This window comes from Pongo pygmaeus, chromosome 2, assembly GCF_028885625.2.
Source record: "Pongo pygmaeus isolate AG05252 chromosome 2, NHGRI_mPonPyg2-v2.0_pri, whole genome shotgun sequence".
NCBI lineage: Eukaryota > Metazoa > Chordata > Mammalia > Primates > Hominidae > Pongo > Pongo pygmaeus.
The window spans coordinates 104,413,262-104,431,295 of record NC_085930.1 but is presented as its reverse complement, the minus strand read 5'-3'; the positions used below and the strand labels follow the sequence as shown (position 1 = coordinate 104,431,295).

Genomic DNA, 18,034 nt, shown 5'->3' with positions numbered 1-18,034 from the left:
ACCCAAGCTGGAGTGCAGTGGTGCAATCTCTGCTCACTGCAACCTCCGCCTTCTGGTTTCAAGCGATTCTCCTACCTCAGCCTCCTGAGGAGCTGAGATTACAGGCGCGTACCAACACGCCTGGCGAATTTTTGTATATTTTTAGTAGAGATGGGGTTCCACCATGTTGACCAGGCTGGTCTCGAATTGCTGACCTTGAGTGCTGCGATTACAGGCGTGAATCACTATGCCTGGCCTTAATTTTTTTTTTTTTTTTTTGAGACAGAGTTTGCTCTGTTACCCAGGCTGGAGTGTGGAGTACAGTGGCACAATCTCGGCTCATTGCAACCTCCACCTCCTGGTTCAAGCTTTTCTTCTGCCTCAGCCTCCTGAGTAGCTGGGATTACAGGAGTGAGCCACTGCACCTGGGCAATTTTTTTTTTTTTTTTTTTTTTTTTCTGTGAGACGGAGTCTCGCTCTGTCGCCCAGGCTGGAGTGCAATGGCGCAATCTCGGCTCACTGCCACCTCCGCCTCCTGGGTTCAAGCAATTCTCTTGCCTCAGCCTCCTGAGTAGCTGGGACTACAGGCACGTGCCACCACGTCCAGCTAATTTTTGTATTTTTTTTTGTTTTCTTTTTTTTCTTTTTGAGACAGTCTCGCTCTGTCGCCCAGGCTGGAGTGCAGTAGCGTGATCTCAGCTCACTGCAAGCTCTGCTTCCCGGGTTCGCGCCATTCTTCTGCCTCAGCCTCCCAAGTAGGTGGGACTACAGGCGCCCACCACCATGCCTGGCTAATTTTTTTGTATTTTTAGTAGAGACGGGGTTTCACCATGTTAGCCAGGATGGTCTCGATCTCCTGACCTCATGATCCACCTGCCTCAGCCTCCCAAAGTGCTGGGATTACAGGCATGAGCCACTGCGCCCAGCAATTTTTGTATTTTTAGTAGAGATGGGGTTTCACCATATTGGTGAGGCTGGTCTTGAACTCTTGACCTCATGATCCACCCACCTCGGCCTTCCAAAGTTCTGGGATTACAGGCGTGAGCCGCCGCTCCTGGCCATTTTTGTATTTTTAATAGAGATGGGGTTTCACCATGTTGGCCAGGCTGGTCTCGAACTCCTGACCTCAAGTTATCCGCCCACCTCAGCCTCCCAAAGTTCTAGGATTACAGGTGTGAGCCACCGCCCCTGGCCATTTTTGTATTTTTAAAAGAGACGGGGTTTCACCATGTTGGCCAGGCTGGTCTCAAACTCCTGATCTCAAGTGATCCACCCATCTCAACCTCCCGAAGTGTTGGGATTACAGGCATGACCGCTGTGCCCGGCCCAGAGGTCATTTTAATTGCCATCTTGGATTTGGCGGGTTTTGGCCAGCAACTTTCCTGCATTTTTTGTGATGAGCAGGGACTTTGTGACCTGTATCGTTGCTGACCTATCTCATCCTGTCACTAAGAATGCCTAACCTCCTGAGAAGGCAGCTCAGTCCCAGCTTCATTTTACCTAGTCCCTACTCAAGATAGAATTGCTCTGGTTCAAATGCCTCTGACAGGCTGGGTGCAGTGGCTCACACCTGTCATCTCAGCCCTTTGGGAGGCCAAGGAGGGTGGATCACCTGAGGTCAGAAGTTCAAGACCCAGAAGTTCATGACCAGCCTGGCCGACATGGTGAAACCCTGTCTGTACTAAAAATACAAAAATTAGCTAGGTATGGTGGCAGATGCCTGTAATCCCAACTACTTGGGAGGCTAAGGCAGGAGAATTGCTTGAACACAGGAGGCAAATGTTGCAGTGAGCCGAGATCGTGCCATTGCACTCCAGCCTGAGTGACAGAGCAAGACTCTGTCTCAAAAAAAAAAAAAAAGCCTCTGACAAAAAATGTGTGGAATACAGGTGGACAGATGAAAGTGGGTTAGGAAAAGCCAAGCTCATCTGCTTTAGTTTTTTACTTGATGACTGGTTATGTTATTACCTTGTTTCATGTTGAAACTAGATCATGCATCAGCCAGCCCTGTGTTCTCAGAGCATTTTTTTCTTTCTGGTGAGGTTTTTTTTTTTTTTTTGAGACGGAGTCTCACTCTGTCTCTAGGCGGGAGTGCAGTGGTGTGATCTCGGCTCACTGCAAACTCTGCCCCCCAGGTTCAGGGGATTCTCCTGCCTCAGCCTCCTGAGTAGCTGGGACTACAGGTGCAAGCCACCACGCCCAGCTAATTTTTGTATTTTTAATAGAGACAGGGTTTCACCATGTTGGCCTGGAGGGTCTCGATCTTTTGACCTCGTGATCTGCCCACCTCGGCCTCCCAAAGTGCTGGGATTACAGGCGTGATCTGGTGAGTTTTAGTCCTTGTAACTCATGCTGCATATTTTAGATGCTACCGATTTAATACTGGAATATTAACCATGTATTCTGCAATATAATTTGTAGCATACCTTAATCTGCCACTATTTAAAATTGTGATTGTTTCTAAAGAAATGTCTGTTTTTCAGCCCTGTAAATGTTTAAAAATTTCTAGCCTTTTCCTTAAAAATAGTCCTCATGATTCCTTTATTAATTTCTACATATAATATTTTTTTCTTTTTTTTTTTTTTTGAGATGGAGTCTCGCTCTGTCACCCATGGTGGAGTGCAGTGGTGCGATCTCGGTTCACTGCAAGCTCCGCTTCCCGGGTTCACGCCATTCTCCTGCCTCAGCCTCCCAAGTAGCTGGGACTACAGGCCCCCGCCACCACGCCCAGCTAATTTTTGTATTTTTAGTAGAGACGGTGTTTCACTGCGTTAGCCAGGATGGTCTCGATCTCCTGACCTTGTGATCCGCCCGCCTCGGCCTCCCAAAGTGCTGGGATTATAGGCGTGAGCCACCACGCTCGGCCAAATTTCTACATATAATATTGCTAAATCAGTTTGGGTTCAGCAATAACTTGTATCTCTTAAGGGAAACATGCTTTTCTGTGTGTTCTTGCTCTGCACACAATTATTTCTTTCTGCCACTATGGAATAAGCAGACCTCCATGACAATGCAATTTAGTTCCCTAAAACAGGGTTCTCCAACACCTAGGCCCCAGACCAGTACCAGTCAGTCCATGGCTTGTTAGGAACCAGGCCACACAGCAGGAGGTGAGCAGTGGACCAGCCTGAGCTCTATCTCCTGTCAGGTCAGTGGCAGCATTAGATTCTCATAGGAGTGTGCATGAACCCTATTGTGAACTGCACATGCAAGGGATCTAGGTTGTGCACTCGTTATGAGACTCTAATGCCTGATGATCTGAGGTGGAACAATTTCATCTTGAAACCATCCCCAACCCCACCCACAACCAATGTCCATGGAAAAATTGTATTCCACAAAACTTGTCCCTGGTGCCAAAAAGGTTGGGAACTGCTGCCCTAGGACTCAAGGTCAGAGACCTAATGCCTGAGGGAAGAGAGTTTGCTTTCCATCCTGAGAAATCACCCTTAGCCATATTTTGCTAATTTGACCCATAATCACCTCTATGTGTTTTTTGATCTTTATTCAGCTAACAAAGAACTTGCTTACTTTGCTCCTATTCTGTTTTCCCCACTTATGCTGTCCAGAGTTGCAGCCTTCGTAAATCTATACATCAACATCTCAAAATCCACCACCAACAGAGAGGGTACGTGGAGCTTGATCCACTCAGGAGCAAGGAACAGTGTACTTTTTCTGTAAACCATTGGAAAACTCCATACTTCATAGAAAGTATAAAATTGGATGACCTAAAGACCTCTTGTGTGGTAGGGGTTGACCAGTCATGACTGAATATAACTGACAGCTTCCTGACCTTTGTAGGACATCTTTCTTCTGGTTGAATTCTGGGAAGATGGACATCTCAGGTTTGGGTAAACCATGTGGTAAACACAGATATGCTGCACAAGTAAAGGCAGGATAACTAATCAAAAGGAAGAAATGTTACTTCATCTTCTACCACACATATATTGAATCTCTCCTGTTTAATCCAGTTAACTGGAGTTGCTGGTTTCATTTTCAACAGTAAGGGGGGAGTTTGGTCATGTAGTCTGAGAGAGACTACCTTTTTTACCTTCTAGTCATACAGGACCTCCTTAGATTCACCCCTTTGATGCTGGCACACTGTCTCATACCTGGAACTATAAGGGCCTTTTAAATGCTTGCATTTCTGGCTGGGCACAGTGGCTTACGCCTGTAATCCCAGCACTTTGGGAGGCCAAGGCAGGTGGATCACTTGAGGTCAGGAGTTCGAGCCCAGCCTGGTCAACATGGTGAGACCCTGTGTCTACTAAAAAAAAAAAAAAATTAGCCAGGAGTGACAGCACATGCCTGTAATCTTGGCTACTCAGGAGGCTGAGGCAGGAGAATGGCTTGAGCCTGGGAGGCAGAGGTTGCAGTGAGCTAAGATAACACCACTGCATTTCAGCCTGCGTGACAGAGTGGGACTTCATCTAAAAAAAAAGGCTTGTATTTCTAATTCCATGAGTATAAGGTATTTTGAACTTTATATGTATTCGCAAAAAGCAAATGACATGTCTTTTTTTTTTGAGAAGGAGTCTCGCACTGTGGCCCAGGCTGGAGTGCAGTGGTGTGATCTTGGCTCACTGCAAGCTCTGCCTCCCGGGTTCACGCCATTTTCCTGCCTCAGCCTCCCAAGTAGCTGGGACTACAGGTGCCTGCCACCATGCCTGGCTAATTTTTTGTATTGTTTTAGTAGAGACAGGGTTTCACCGTGTTAACCAGGATGGTCTTGATCTCCTGACCTCGTAATCCACCTGCCTCGGCCTCCCAAAGTGCTGGGATTACAGGCATGAGCCACCATGCCCGGCCTCTTTCTTTCTTTCTTTCTTTTTTTTTTTAAGAGACAGGGTCTTGCTTTGTTGCCTGGGCTGGAGTACAGTGGTGGGATCGCAGTTTACTGAAGCCTTGAATTCCTGGGCTCAAGTGTTCCTGCCGCCTCAGCCTCCCAAGTAGCTGAGACTACAGGTGTATGTCGCCATGCCTAGCTTGTTTATTTATTTAAATTTTTTATTTTTAATTTTTTGACATAGTTTGAGAGATAATTTTTTGAGATTTTTTTTTCTCCGTCACCCAAGCTGGAGTACAGTGGCACAATCTTAGCTCACTACAGCCTTGACCTCTTGGGCTCAAGTGATCCTCCCATCTCAGCCTCCCAAGTAGGTGGGACTATAGGCTTGTGCCACCACACCCTGCTAATTTTTTTTTTTTTTTTGAGGCGGAGTCTCACTTGATCGCCCAGGCTGGAGTGCAGTGGCACGATCTCGGCTCACTGCAACCTCTGCCTCCCTGGTTCCAGTGATTCTCCTGCCTCAGCCTCCTGAGTAGCTGGGATTACAGGCACCCGCCACCACGCCCAGCTAATTTTTTGTATTTTTAGTAGAGACAGGGTTTCTTCATGTTGGCCAGGCTGGTCTCAAACTCCTGACCTCAAATGATCCACCTGCCTCTGCCTCCCGAAGTGCAGGGATTACAGGTGTGAGCCACTGCGCCCGGCTTTTTTTTTTTTTTTTTTTCCTGATGGAGTCTCACTCTGTCACCCCAGGCTGGAGTGCAGTGGTGTGACCTTGGCTCACTGCAACCTCTGCCTCCTGGGTTCAAGCAATTCTCCTGCCTCAGCCTCCCAAATAGCTGGGACTACAGGCACGTCCCACCACGCCCAGGTAATTTTTGTATTTTTAGTAGATAGGTATAACAGGGTTTCACCATGTTAGCCAGGATGGTCTTGATCTCCTGACCTAGTGATCCACCTGCCTCGGTCTCCCAAAGTGCTGGGATTACAGACGTGAGCCACTGCGCCTGGCCTCTCCATTTAGTTCTTTTTTTTTTTTTTTTTTTTGAGCTGGAGTCTGGCTCTGTCACCCAGGCTGGAGTGCAGTGGCGCAATCTCGGCTCACTGCAAGCTCCACCTCCTGGGTTCATGCCATTCTCCTGCCGCAGCCTCCTGAGTAGCTGGGACTACAGGCACCCACCACCACGCCTGGCTAATTTTTTGTATTTTTTAGTAGAGACGGAGTTTCACTGTGTTAGCCACGATGGTCTTGATCTCCTGCCCTAGTGATCCGCCCTCCTCGGCTTCCCAAAGTGCTGGGATTACAGGCGTGAGCCACTGCGCCCGGCTTCCATTTAGTTCTAATTTGATTTCTGTCATCAGAGTTTTGTAGTTTTCCTCATATAGATATTGTATGTATTTTGTCACAGTTATACCTAAGTATTTCTTTTTTGGGGGTGCAAATATAAATGGTTTTGTGTTTCTATTTATTTACTTATTTTTTTTGAGACAGTGGTGTGATACAAAAATTAGCCGGGCGTGGTGGCAGGTGCTTGTAATCCCAGCTACTCAGGAGAATTGCTTGAACCTAGGAGGCAAAGGTTGCAGTGAGCCGAGATCGAGTCACAGCACTCCAGACTGGGTGACAAGAGCAAAACTCCATCTCAAAAAAAAAAAAAAAGAAATTTTCACTAATTGGATGGGAATATAGCTGCTGGAATGTATTCATGTACATATGATAGTCACTAGTAATCTTTGGAAAAAATTATACTGTTAACTTTCTTAATATTCATCTGTTCTTTCTAATAGGTATAACTATAAGAAATGAATTTTAATGTCTGGAATATCAAAGAGATGCTCAGTATTCCTTCAGGCTCTGGGTAAGTTTTCTGGTTATATTGTCTGATCCTTAAGAGGATTTTCTGGCCGGGCATGGTGGCTCACATCTGTAATCCCAGCACTTTGGGAGGCCAAGGCGGGCAGATCACAAGGTCAGGAGATCGAGACCATCCTGGCTAACACAGTGAAACCCCGTCTCTACTAAAAATACAAAAAAATTTAGCCGGGCGTGGTGGCGGGTGCCTATAGTCCCAGCTACTCAGGAGGCTGAGGCAGGAGAATGGCATGAACCTGGGAGGTAGAGCTTGCAGTGAGCCGAGATTGTGCCACTGCACTCCAGCCTGGGTGACAGAGCAAGACTCCATCTCAAAAAATAAATAAATAAATAAAAGGATTTTCTAGTTCCATTGATTTCATAGAAAAAGGGTTCCTGGTCAGGCGTGGTAGCTCACACCTATAATCCCAGCACTTTGGGAGGCCCAGGTGGGTGGATCACCTGAGGTCAGGCGTTCACGACTAGCTTGACCAACGTGGCAAAACCCCAACTCCACTAAAAAAAATACAAAAATTAGCCGGGCAAGGTGGTGCGCACCTGTAATCTCAACTACTGGGGAGGCTGAGGCAGAAGAACTGCTTGAACCTGGGAGGCAGAGTTTGTGGTGGGCCGAGATTGCACCACTGCACTCTAGCCTGGACAACAGAGTGAGACTCAATCTCAAAAAAAGAAAAAAAAAAAAAGAGGGTTCCCTTCCCATTAGGTTATAATAATGGAGGTGTGTCCAGAGTTGGTGGGTTCTTGGTTTCCCTGACTTCAAGAATGAGGCCGCAGACCCTTGCGGTGAGTGTTACAGTTCTTAAAAGTGGCACGTCTGGAGTTTGTTCCCTCTGATGTTAGGATGTGTTTGGAATTTCTTCCTTTTGGTGGGTTTGGGGTCTTGCTGGCTCAGGAGTGAAGCTGCAGACCTTTGTGGTGAGTGTTACAGCTTATAAAGGCAGTGCGGACCCAAAAATTGAGCAGGAGCAAGATTTATTGCAAAGAGTGAAAGAACAAAGCTTCCACAGTGTGGAACAGGACCTGAGCGGGTTGCCACTGCTGGCTCGAGCAGCCTGCTTTTATTCCCTTATCTGGCCCCACCCACATCCTGCTGATTGGTCCATTTTACAGAGAGCTGATCGGTTTGTTTTACAGAGAGCTGATTGGTCCGTTTTGACAGGGTGCTGATTGGTGTGTTCACAATCCCTGAGCTAGACACAAAAGTTCTCCAAGTCCCCACAAGAGCACTGATTGGTGCATTTACAAACCTTGAGCTAGACACAGGATGATGATTGGTGTGTTTGCAAACCTTGAGCTAGACACAGAGTGCTGATTGGTGTATTTACAATCCCTTAGCCAGACATAAAGGCTCTCCAAGTCCCCACTAGATTAGCTAGACACAGAGCACTGATTGGTGCATTTACAAACCTTGAGCTAGACACAGAGTGCTGATTGGTGTATTTACAATTCCTTAGCTAGACATAAAGGTTCTCCAAGTCCCCGCCATATTAGCTAGATACAGAGTGCTGATTGGTGCATTTACAAACCTTGAGCTAGACACAGAGTGCTGATTGGTGTATCTACGATCCTTTAGCTAGACATAAAGTTTCTCCATGTCCCCACTAGACTCAGGAGCCCAGCTGGCTTCACCTAGTGGATCCTGCACTGGGGCCACAGGCAGAGCTGCCTGCCAGTCCCACGCCATGTGCCCACACTCCTCAGCCCTTGAGCACTTGATGGGACTGGGTGCCACGGAGCAGGGGGCGGTGCTTGTCGGGGAGGCTGGGGCTGCGTAGGAGCCCATGGTGGGCCGGCACTGCTGGAGGACCTGGTGCACCCTCCACAGCTGCTGGCCCAGGTGCTAAGCCCCTCACTGCCTGGGGGCAGCGGCGCAGGCTGGCCGCTCCGAGTGCAGGGCCCGCCGCGCCCATGCCCACCTGGAACTTGAGCTGGCCCACAAGTGCATGTGCAGCCCTGGTTCCTGCCCGTGCCTCTCCCTCACACCTCCCTGCAAGCAGAGGGAGCCAGCTCTGACCTCGGCCAGCCCAGAGAGGGGCTCCCATAGTGCAGCGGCAGGCTGAAGGGCTCCTCAAGCATGGCCAGAGTGGACGCCAAGGCCAAGGAAGCGCCGAGAGCAAGCGAGGGCTGCCAGCACGCTGTCACCTCTCAGAGGTACCCCATACAGACTCTTCTTCTCTTCCTCTCTTCTGTCTCTGCTGCATCTTGTGCTTTTTTTATTCTGTCCATTACAAAAGTGGTACGAATCCAGCTCTGTGTGTTAACTGAGTAATGACTTTGTATCTAGCACTGGGCCTGTTAGTGTCAGAGAAGGTCCAACATCTGGACACTCAGTCCAGTTGCGGCAACTGCTACTGAAATAGCAAGGAGCAAAATCGAGACAATGTTCAGATATATGTTCAGTTGTACGGTGCAATTTATAGGTACTGTGGAGATTAAGAGCCACTCTAGGTATTGACAAAGCTCATTGAGGTATTGTCCTCTCAACTACTCCACTAAGGTACTTACATTGGTGTCTACCATCCTGCAATAAGCCTGCCACTGCTAACTTAGTGAGTATGCCTGAGAAGTAGTGTATATTTAAGGGATTTGTAATTGCTTATGATATGTTCTTATCACCGGATAGTTTCTTTCCTCTTTAACACCTTCCTGAAGTTATCAATTGATCAGAAACCTAGAGCACTGTTTTTTTTTAATTTCTCAAAAAGAAAAAAATGCTTACAGTTGATAGGGAGTAGTGAAAAACTGTCTTTATTTCTAGATCATATATATATATATATATATATATTTTTTTTTTTGAGATGGAGTTTCACTCTTGTTGCCCAGGCTGGAGTGCAATGGCGCGGTCTCAGCTCACTGCAGCCTTCGCCTCCTGGGTTCAAGCAATTGTCTCACCTCAGCCTCCCAAGTAGCTGGGATTACAGGTGCCCGCCACCACACCCAGCTAATATTTGTATTTTTAGTAGACACGGGGTTTCACCATGTTGGAAAGTCTGATCTCAAACAACTGACCTCAGGTGATTCGCCCATCTTGGCCTCCCAAAGTGCTGGGATTACAGGCATGAGCCACTGTGCCCAGCAAATCTTCATTAAATCCAATTTGTCTGTTGGACTTTTTTGTTTTTGTTGCTGTTTGTTCCTTCGGTATCATATCCAAGATTGCCAAATACAATGTCATGAAGTTTTTGCCTTCTCTTTTTTTTTTTTTTTTTTTTTTTGAGATGGCGTCTCACTCTGTTGCCCATGCTGGAGTTTAGTGGCACAATCTTGGCTCACTGCAACCTCTGCCTCCCAGGTTCAAGCAATCCTCCTGCCTTAGCGCCCCCCAGTAGCTGGGATTACAGGCATGCGCCACCATGCCCAGCTAATTTTTGTTTTTTTGTAGAGACGGGGTTTCGCTATGTTGGCCAGGCTGGTCTTGGGTATCCTGACCTCAGGTAATCCAACCGCCTCAGCCTCCCAAAATGCTGGGATTACAGGCGTGAGCCACCATGCCTGGCCTTCATAGTTTTAAGATATAAATCCTACATAATTTCAGTAGGCTCACAAAACTGTTCCCAGCCTACTAAGCCTAGCTAATTATTCTCTTTGGCCCAAGAGGAAAATCATAGAGAACTATTTTGAGCAATGATGATGTTACCCATATTATATGTTTGTAACCCATTACTTAGTTTATCTCAGGAAATGTTTCTGTTACCAAAACACCAGGGGTTCAGTCTAGGTCCTGCTGCTTGCCACACAGAAAGCCAATCACTGAGATGAGGAGTATTACCAAGGAAGAAGGCTTTAATTGGGTGCTACAGCCAAGGAGATGGGAGCTTAGCCTCAAATCCATCTCCCTGACTAAAATTAAGGGTTTATTTAGCAGGGAGGAAATGTAACAATTTGTAAGAAAACAAGAACTAGGGAGGGGCAAGGAGGCATCTGGTGTAGTGATCTGGTGAGTTTCAGTTATTTGATACTTTTTTGAGAGGCCTGAAGGTCCTTTCCTGAGGAAGGAACTCAGATAAACAAATGCAAGTTTCAAGCTTTAACAGGAGAAGGGTCAATTTCTACATTTATCCAAAAACAACTGTCTATGGGACTAGGGCTGGTTTCATTTCTGAGTAAAAATAATCACCCTTCTCTGTCCTGAACTATTAGAGTTTCTTTCTGTTTTAATAATAATGTTTATATCAAAATAGAAACAAGTAGTTTATATTAATATTATAAAGATTTCTTTGGCTCACAATATCTACTTATATGTTATCTAATTGCTTTGAATTTAACATTTGATAAAGGAATGATTTGTGTGTGTGTTTTAATGCAGCAGTCCCTAACCTTTTTGGTAACAGGGACCAGTTTGTGGAAGACAATTTTTCCACAGACCAGGATATGGAGAAATTGTTTTGGGATGATTCAAGTGCATTAGATTTATCATGCACTTTGTTTCTATTATTACATTGTAATATATAATGGAATAATTATGGTCAGGCACAGTGGCTCACACCTGTAATCCCAGCACTTTGGGAGGCTGAGGCAGGCATATTGCTTGAGGTCAGGAGTTTGAGACCTGCCTGGCCAACATGTTAACATGTTAAAATGTATTAACATTGTTAACAACAATGTTAATACGTTTTTTGTATTAACAAAAAATACAAAAATTAGCTGGGTGTGGTGGTGGGCTCCTGTAATCCCAGCTACCCGGGAGGCTGAGGCACGAGAATTGCTTAAATGTAAGGCCTAACACCATAAAAACCCTAGAAGGAAACCTAGGCAATACCATTTAGGACATAGGCATGGGCAAAGACTTCATGACTAAAACACCAAAAGCAATGGCAACAAAAGCCAAAATAGACAAATGGGATCTAACTAAACTAAAGAGCTATGCACAGCAAAAGAAATTATCATCAGAGTGAACAGGCAACCTACGGAATGGGAGAAATTTTTGCAATCTACACATCTGATAAAGGGCTAATATCCAGAATCTACAAAGAAATTAAACAAATTCACAAGAAAAAAAAAACATCAAAAAGTGGGCAAAGAATATGAACAGACACTTCTCAAAATAAGACATTTATGCAGTCAACAGACATATGCAGAAATGCTCATCATCATTTGTCATCAGAGAAATGCAAGTCAAAAACCACAATGAGATACCATCTCATGCCAGTTAGAATGGCGATCATTAAAAAGTCAGGAAACAACAGATGCTAGAGAGGATTTGGAGAAATAGGAACACTTTTACACTGTTGGTGGGAGTGTAAATTAGTTCAACCATTGTGGAAGGCAGTGTGGCAATTCCTCAAGGATCTAGAATAGAAATACCATTTGACTCAGCAATCCCATTACTGGGCATATACCTAAAGGATTATAAATCATTCTATGATAAAGACACATGCACATGTATATTTATTGTGGCACTATTAACAATAGCAAAGACTTGGAACTAACCCAAATGTTTATCGATGAGAGACTGGATTAAGAAAATGTGGCACATACACACCATGGAATGCTATGCAGCCATAAAAAAGGATGAGTTCATGTCCTTTTCAGGGACATGGGTAAAGCTGGAAACCATCATTCTAAGCAAACTATCACAAGGACAGAAAACCAAACACTGCATGTTCTCACTCAGGTGGGAGTTGAACAGTGAGAACACATGGACACAGGGCGGGGAACATCACACACCAGGGCTGGTTAGGGGGTGGGGGACTGGGGGAGGGATAGCATTAGGAGAAATACCTAATGTAAATGAGGAGTTGATGGGTGCAACAAACCAACATGGCACATGTATACCTAAGTAATAAACCTGCACATTGTGCACATGTACCCTAGGACTTAAAGTATAATAAAAGAAAAAAGAAAAAAATTATACAGCTCACTGTGATGTAGAATTAGTGGGAGCTCTGAGCTTGCTTTCCTGCAACTAGACGGTCCCATTTGGGGGTGATGGGAGACAGTGACAGATCATCAGGCATCAGATTCTCATAAGGAGCACACAACCTAGATCCCTTGCATGTGCAGTTCACAATAGTGTTTGTGCTCCTGTGAGAATCTAATACTGGCACTGATCTGACAGAAGGCAGAGCTCAGATGGTAATAGAGACCAGCCTGGGCAACATGACTGTCAGTTCCCGGGTATGGGTCCAGCCCATGCTGAAGTCCAAGGGGAGTGGGTGGATAAGCAGAAAGAACATTTGGGGGTCTGTAGGCAGATGAATATGGTTTTATTCTGCAGCTTTCTCATTAGCAGCTTACTCTCACACTGGCTTTCTTATTAGCAGCTTACTCTCACACTGTCCGCCCTGTCTTGGCTGCTTGAGCTGGCTGCCCCCATGCGCAGCTGCGCAGCTGGCTCTCCCTTCCCTTCAGGGTCAGCAGCTTAACTCTTTCTCTGGGCACAAGCAAGCTGAGGTGTATCCTGGTTCCCGTCTGTCCGTCTGCAAAGAAGGACAGCTCCGGCTCTCTCTCTCTCTTTCTCTGGGTGCCAGCATGCCCACCATGTCAAGCCATGTTGAGCTGAGCCAAGCCAAGCCCCCAAGAGACCCCTGTACAGTGTCAGCAGTACAGTTAATACCTTTTTTTTTGAGACAGTCTTGCTCTTTCGCCCAGGCTGGAGTGCAGTGGTGCAATCTTGGCTCACTGCAGCCTCCGCCTCCTGGGTTCTAGTGATTCTCTTGCCTCAGCCTCCCAAGTAGCAGGGATTACAAGCATGTGCCACCACACCCGGCTAATTTTTGTATTTTTAGTAGAGATGGGATTTCATCATGTTGGTCAGGCTGATCTCAAACTCCTGACCTTATGATCTGCCCACCTTGACCTCTCAAAGTGCTGGGATTATAGGTGTGAGCCACTGCTCCTGGCTGCAGTTGTACCTTTTTCAGACAATAGTGGCATAGAGCCAAGTATGAACTTACACAAACAGGTTATATAACAAGTGGAGTTATGTGCTTGCACGCCAAACTTGCTGAGTCATGCAGGCCTGGATATCTGCCTCGGCCTATTCCTTGACTAAAGCACATCCATGTACCTTACAATGCCAAAACCCTGTCTCTATTAAAAAAAAAAAAAAAAATTAGCTGGGTGTGGTGGTACATGCCTACTAGGGAGGCTGAGTTGGGAGGATCACCTGAGCAGAGGTTGCAGTGAGATGAGATCATACCACTGCATTCCAGCCTGGGTGACAGAGCAAGATCCTGTCTCAAAAAATGAATAAAAAATAAGAGGCTCATGCTTGTAATCCCAGCACTTTGGGAGGCTTGAGGTCAGGAGTTTGAGACCAGCCTGGCCAACATGGTGAAACCCCATTGTTGGGAAAAGGCCCCCAAGTCTGGCCATAAATGGGCCTCAAAACTGGCCAAAAACAAAATCTCCACAGCAGTGTGACATGTTCGTGATGGCCTTGACGCCCATGCTGAAGGTTGTGGGTTTACCAGAATGAGGGCAAGGAACACCTCACCCACTCAGGGCAGAAAACTGCTTAAAGGCAATCCTAAACCACAAACAATAGCATGAGTGATCTGTGCCTTAAGGACATGTTCCTGCTGCAGATAACTAGCCAGAGCCCATCTCTTTGTTTTGACCCATCCCTTTGTTTCCCGTAAGGAATACTTTTAGTTAATCTATAATCTATAGAAATAATGCTTATCACTGGCTTGCTATCAATAAATATGTGGGTCAAACTCTGTTCGAGGCTGTCAGCTCTGAAGGCTGTGAGTCCCCTGATTTCCCATTCCATACTCTATATTTCTGTGTGTGTGTCTTTAATTCTTCTAGCGCCACTGGGTTAGGGTCTCCACGACCGAGCTGGTCTCAGCAAGTGGTGCCCATACGTGGGGCTCGAACCCTGGCCAAAGGGTCACCAGAGCAATGGTTGGAGAATGTGGAGCTAAGCTGGAGGACACCTGAGTAATCTTAAGCAATCCCTGTGGTGAATAAGAAGGGGAGCTCGGAAGCATCAGGGTAACAATGGGACAAGTGTGGGCTCTGGTTCGTTGCACCTTGGAACCTTTTCACACTAATGATGAGGAGGAAGGAAAGTATAACAAAGTAACAGAAGAGGTAACAGAGCGGGTTTGCTTGCCAGCTAAAGCTAAAGTGGTAAAGGAGGAAGAGTTTCATCCCTACCCTTCTGCACCCCCTCCTTATTTTAAAGAAAAAGAGTGGCCTGACCCTCCAGATCTTTCTTTTCTGGAGGACACTGGGCAAAAAGTGGTTGCCCCAGTGACTGTTTGAGCGGCTCCTTGAGCAACTGCTCTCAGTTCTATTCAGGCAGGAATTCAGCAAGCTAGACAAGAGGGTGATATAGGGGCTTGAAAGTTCTCTGTTAGGATATACCCCCCAGATCAACAGGGAAATATTATAGCTACATTTGAGCCTTTTCCTTTTAAATTCAGGAAATGCCATGAGGGTCCCGTCCCGTGCCCCATTCCAAACTGGGGCATTTCCGGCTCAGGCAATTCCCTCATCCATGTACAATGCCTGTCCCCGACCACAGCTGGTAGTGCCGCAGTAGATTTGTGTCCAGAATTTATTCCTTCCAGTGGGTTCTTGGTCTTGCTGACTTCAGGAATGAAGCCACAGACCTCAGTGGTGAGTGTTACAGCTCTTAAAGATGGTGTGTCCGGAGTTTGTTCCTTCAGATGTTCAGACGTGTCTGGAGTTTCTTCCTTCCAGTGGATTCGTGGTCTTGCTGACTTCAGGAGTGAAGCCATGGATCTTTGTGGCGAGTGTCACAGCTCTTAAAGGTGGTGCAGTCCCGGCCAGGGATGGTGGCTCATGACTGTAATCCCAGCACTTTGGGAGGCCGAGGTGGGCAGATCACGAAGTCAGGAGATCAAGACCATACTGGCTGACACAGTGAAACCCCATCTCTACTAAAAATACAAAAAATTAGCCGGGCGTGGTGGCAGGCACCTGTAGTTCCAGCTACTTGGGAGGCTGAGGCAGGAGAATGGCATGAACCTGGGAGGCAGAGCTTGCAGTGAGCTGAGATAGCGCCACTGCACTTCAGCCTGGGTGACAGTTCAAGACTCCGTCAAAAAATAAAAAATAAAAGGTGGTGTGGACCCAAAGAGTGAGCAGCAGCAAAAGAGCAAAGCTTCCACAGTGTGGAAGGGGACCCGAGCAGGTTTCCGCTGCTGGCTCCAGTGGCCAGCCTTTATTCCATAATTTGGCCCTGCCCACATCCTGCTGATTGGTCCATTTTACAGTGAGCTGATTGGCCCATTTTACAGAGTGCTGATTGGGCCATTTTACAGAGTGCTGATTGGCGCATTTACAATCCTTTAGCTAGACACAGAGTGCTGATTGGTGCGTTTTTACAGAGTGCTGATTGGTGCATTTACAATCCTTTAGCTAGACACATAGCGCTGATTGGTGTATTTTTCAGAGTGCTGATTGGTGCGTTTACAATCCTTTAGCTAGACACAGAGCACTGATTGGTGCATTTTTACAGAGTGCTGATTAGTACGTTTACAATCCTTTAGCTATACACATAGTGCTGACTGGTGAGTTTTTACAGAGTGCTGATGGTGCATTTACAATCCTTTAGCTAGACACAGAGTGCCGATTGGGGCATTTACAATCCTCTAGCTAGGCAGAAAAGTTCTCCAAGTCCCCACTCGACCCAGGAAGTCCAGCTGGCTTCACCTCTCAATCCCCCCTCTAAACAGGACACCCCAACTGCAGTTGAGAATTGGGCGATGACCGCCATAGCTACTTCGTGCTGGTTAGGGGTGAAGAAGGGGCCATGCTCTGGTAGTGTCCTCCAGAGAGGAACTCTCTAGGCCAGCCACAGGGCCAGTGGGTCAATCCAGGGGTCCTTGGTAGAAGTTGTTAGTTGAGCTCATTTGGGGTTCCGTTTGTAAGACCATCTGTAGCTTGATGGCCTCGATACTAGAGGAAAAAAATTTGACAAGGACGTTAAAACACAGGGCCCAAAGGCGAGTAATAGCAAGACAGCTGTCATGGGACCTAGAAAGGGGTGAAGCCTTGTCACCCAACTCCAGAGGTTGGTATAAGAGTTTGAAAGGCACTGTCTGATTTCAGAAGCCTTTTCCTGTAAACGCCGGATGGCATCTTGTAGTATTGCTGACTGGTTAGTTTAAAAACAGCACTCTTACCCTAAGAAGGTGCAGAGTCCTCCTTTCTCAGCAGTGAGGAGGTCTAGGTCTCAGCAGTTTTGGAGAGTCAGTGCTGCCAAAGAGTCTATTTGGGATTGTAGAGTAAGGATAGATTTCATCATTTCTTGCAAACTGTCTTGAGAAATCCTTTGAGAGTGTGTGGTAGTAGCATAATGAAGTAGATAAACTGGCTATTCTGGTTCCTGTAGCAGTAGCCATTCCTAACCCTGTAGGTAGGGGTATTAGTTGTATGGCTCTGTGCTGACGGATAGAGAGCTACAAAGCCAACAGTCATTTGCCAGGGAAGGATTGGACTGGTTTAACAGAGAGTGAGTTAAGTTGAGAGTCTTGTACAGGTAATTAGGAGCTAGGGGAAGGGGAGGGGCAATTGTATGAGGTGTCCAAGGAAGCAGGAGGGATAGATAGGCAAAGAGTAAATAGGAAGGTAAGGAGGGTGCTCTGGAACATGAGATCATTTTATCCAGTCTGAGTTAAAGGTAGGAGTAAATTGCTGTCAGAAGGAAGGAAGATAGAAAAAAGGTTGATGTGGTTAGGATTTGCATCCCAGTAGGAGCTATACAGTATGTAGTCGTATCGTAAAGAGTATGGTTAGTATGCTGCTTAATAATATTATGAAATAGTAAAAGGATTCCATTAAAGGGGCAAGGAGAGGTATTAAAGATAAAGATTATGTAGGTTTTCACTTATCTTTTTTAAGGAGGAAAGGGTTTTTCCTCAGGATTAGTGGTAGGAGCCTTTTTAGTCTGGGATGTTTCCTTTCAAAATAGGAGATGCAAGTCCTCCAACCGTTCGCAGGTTTATTGAGGCTGGTCTGGCTGATCTTGGGACTCCTGAACTGACGGTCCTGCAGGTTCCGCAGGGGGTGTCCAAAATTTAACTCAATTGTAGTGAATCCAAGATTCCACTCCTGCCACCTTAACTGCAGTGGGGGTAGAAAGGATTACCGAGTATGGTCCTTCCTACAAAGAATCCATAGATGGGGAGGTAGACGGGAGAGATTTGACCAACACTAGATCTCCTGGTTGAAACAACTCTGTTCCCTTTTCTCTGTGACATCCTTCAGGTAGGTTTTTAAGGTTTCATTGATATTTTGCCAAAGAAGTTATGTCTTTGACCAAGTTGGCTGTTTCCTGATCAAGTAGGAGGTCATTTGTGATAAAAGGTTGTCCATACAGCATTTCATATGGACTGAGCCTCATATTGTGAGGAGAATTTCAGATTCTCAACAAGGCCATGGGCAAAAGATTAGGCCATGGGAGATGAGTTTCTTGT

The 18,034-nt window shown here is 46.2% G+C and overlaps 1 protein-coding gene across 11 annotated transcripts in view; it reads left to right on the top strand.

Moving 5' to 3' along the window:
• IHO1 (interactor of HORMAD1 1) overlaps positions 1 to 18,034 on the top strand; it is a 64,589-nt gene that overhangs the window by 11,087 nt on the left and 35,468 nt on the right. For 8 of the 11 annotated variants that reach the window (XM_054481697.2, XM_054481702.2, XM_054481699.2 and 5 more), the window contains one exon: positions 6,554 to 6,624. In XM_054481697.2, coding sequence (XP_054337672.1) covers positions 6,569 to 6,624 — 56 coding nt within the window. In that variant the 5' untranslated portion in view covers positions 6,554 to 6,568. Of the gene's footprint in view, positions 1 to 3,545; positions 3,605 to 6,553; positions 6,625 to 18,034 lie in introns of all 11 variants that reach the window. The other 3 variants (XM_054481703.2, XM_054481705.2, XM_054481707.2) reach the window with 1 other exon arrangement.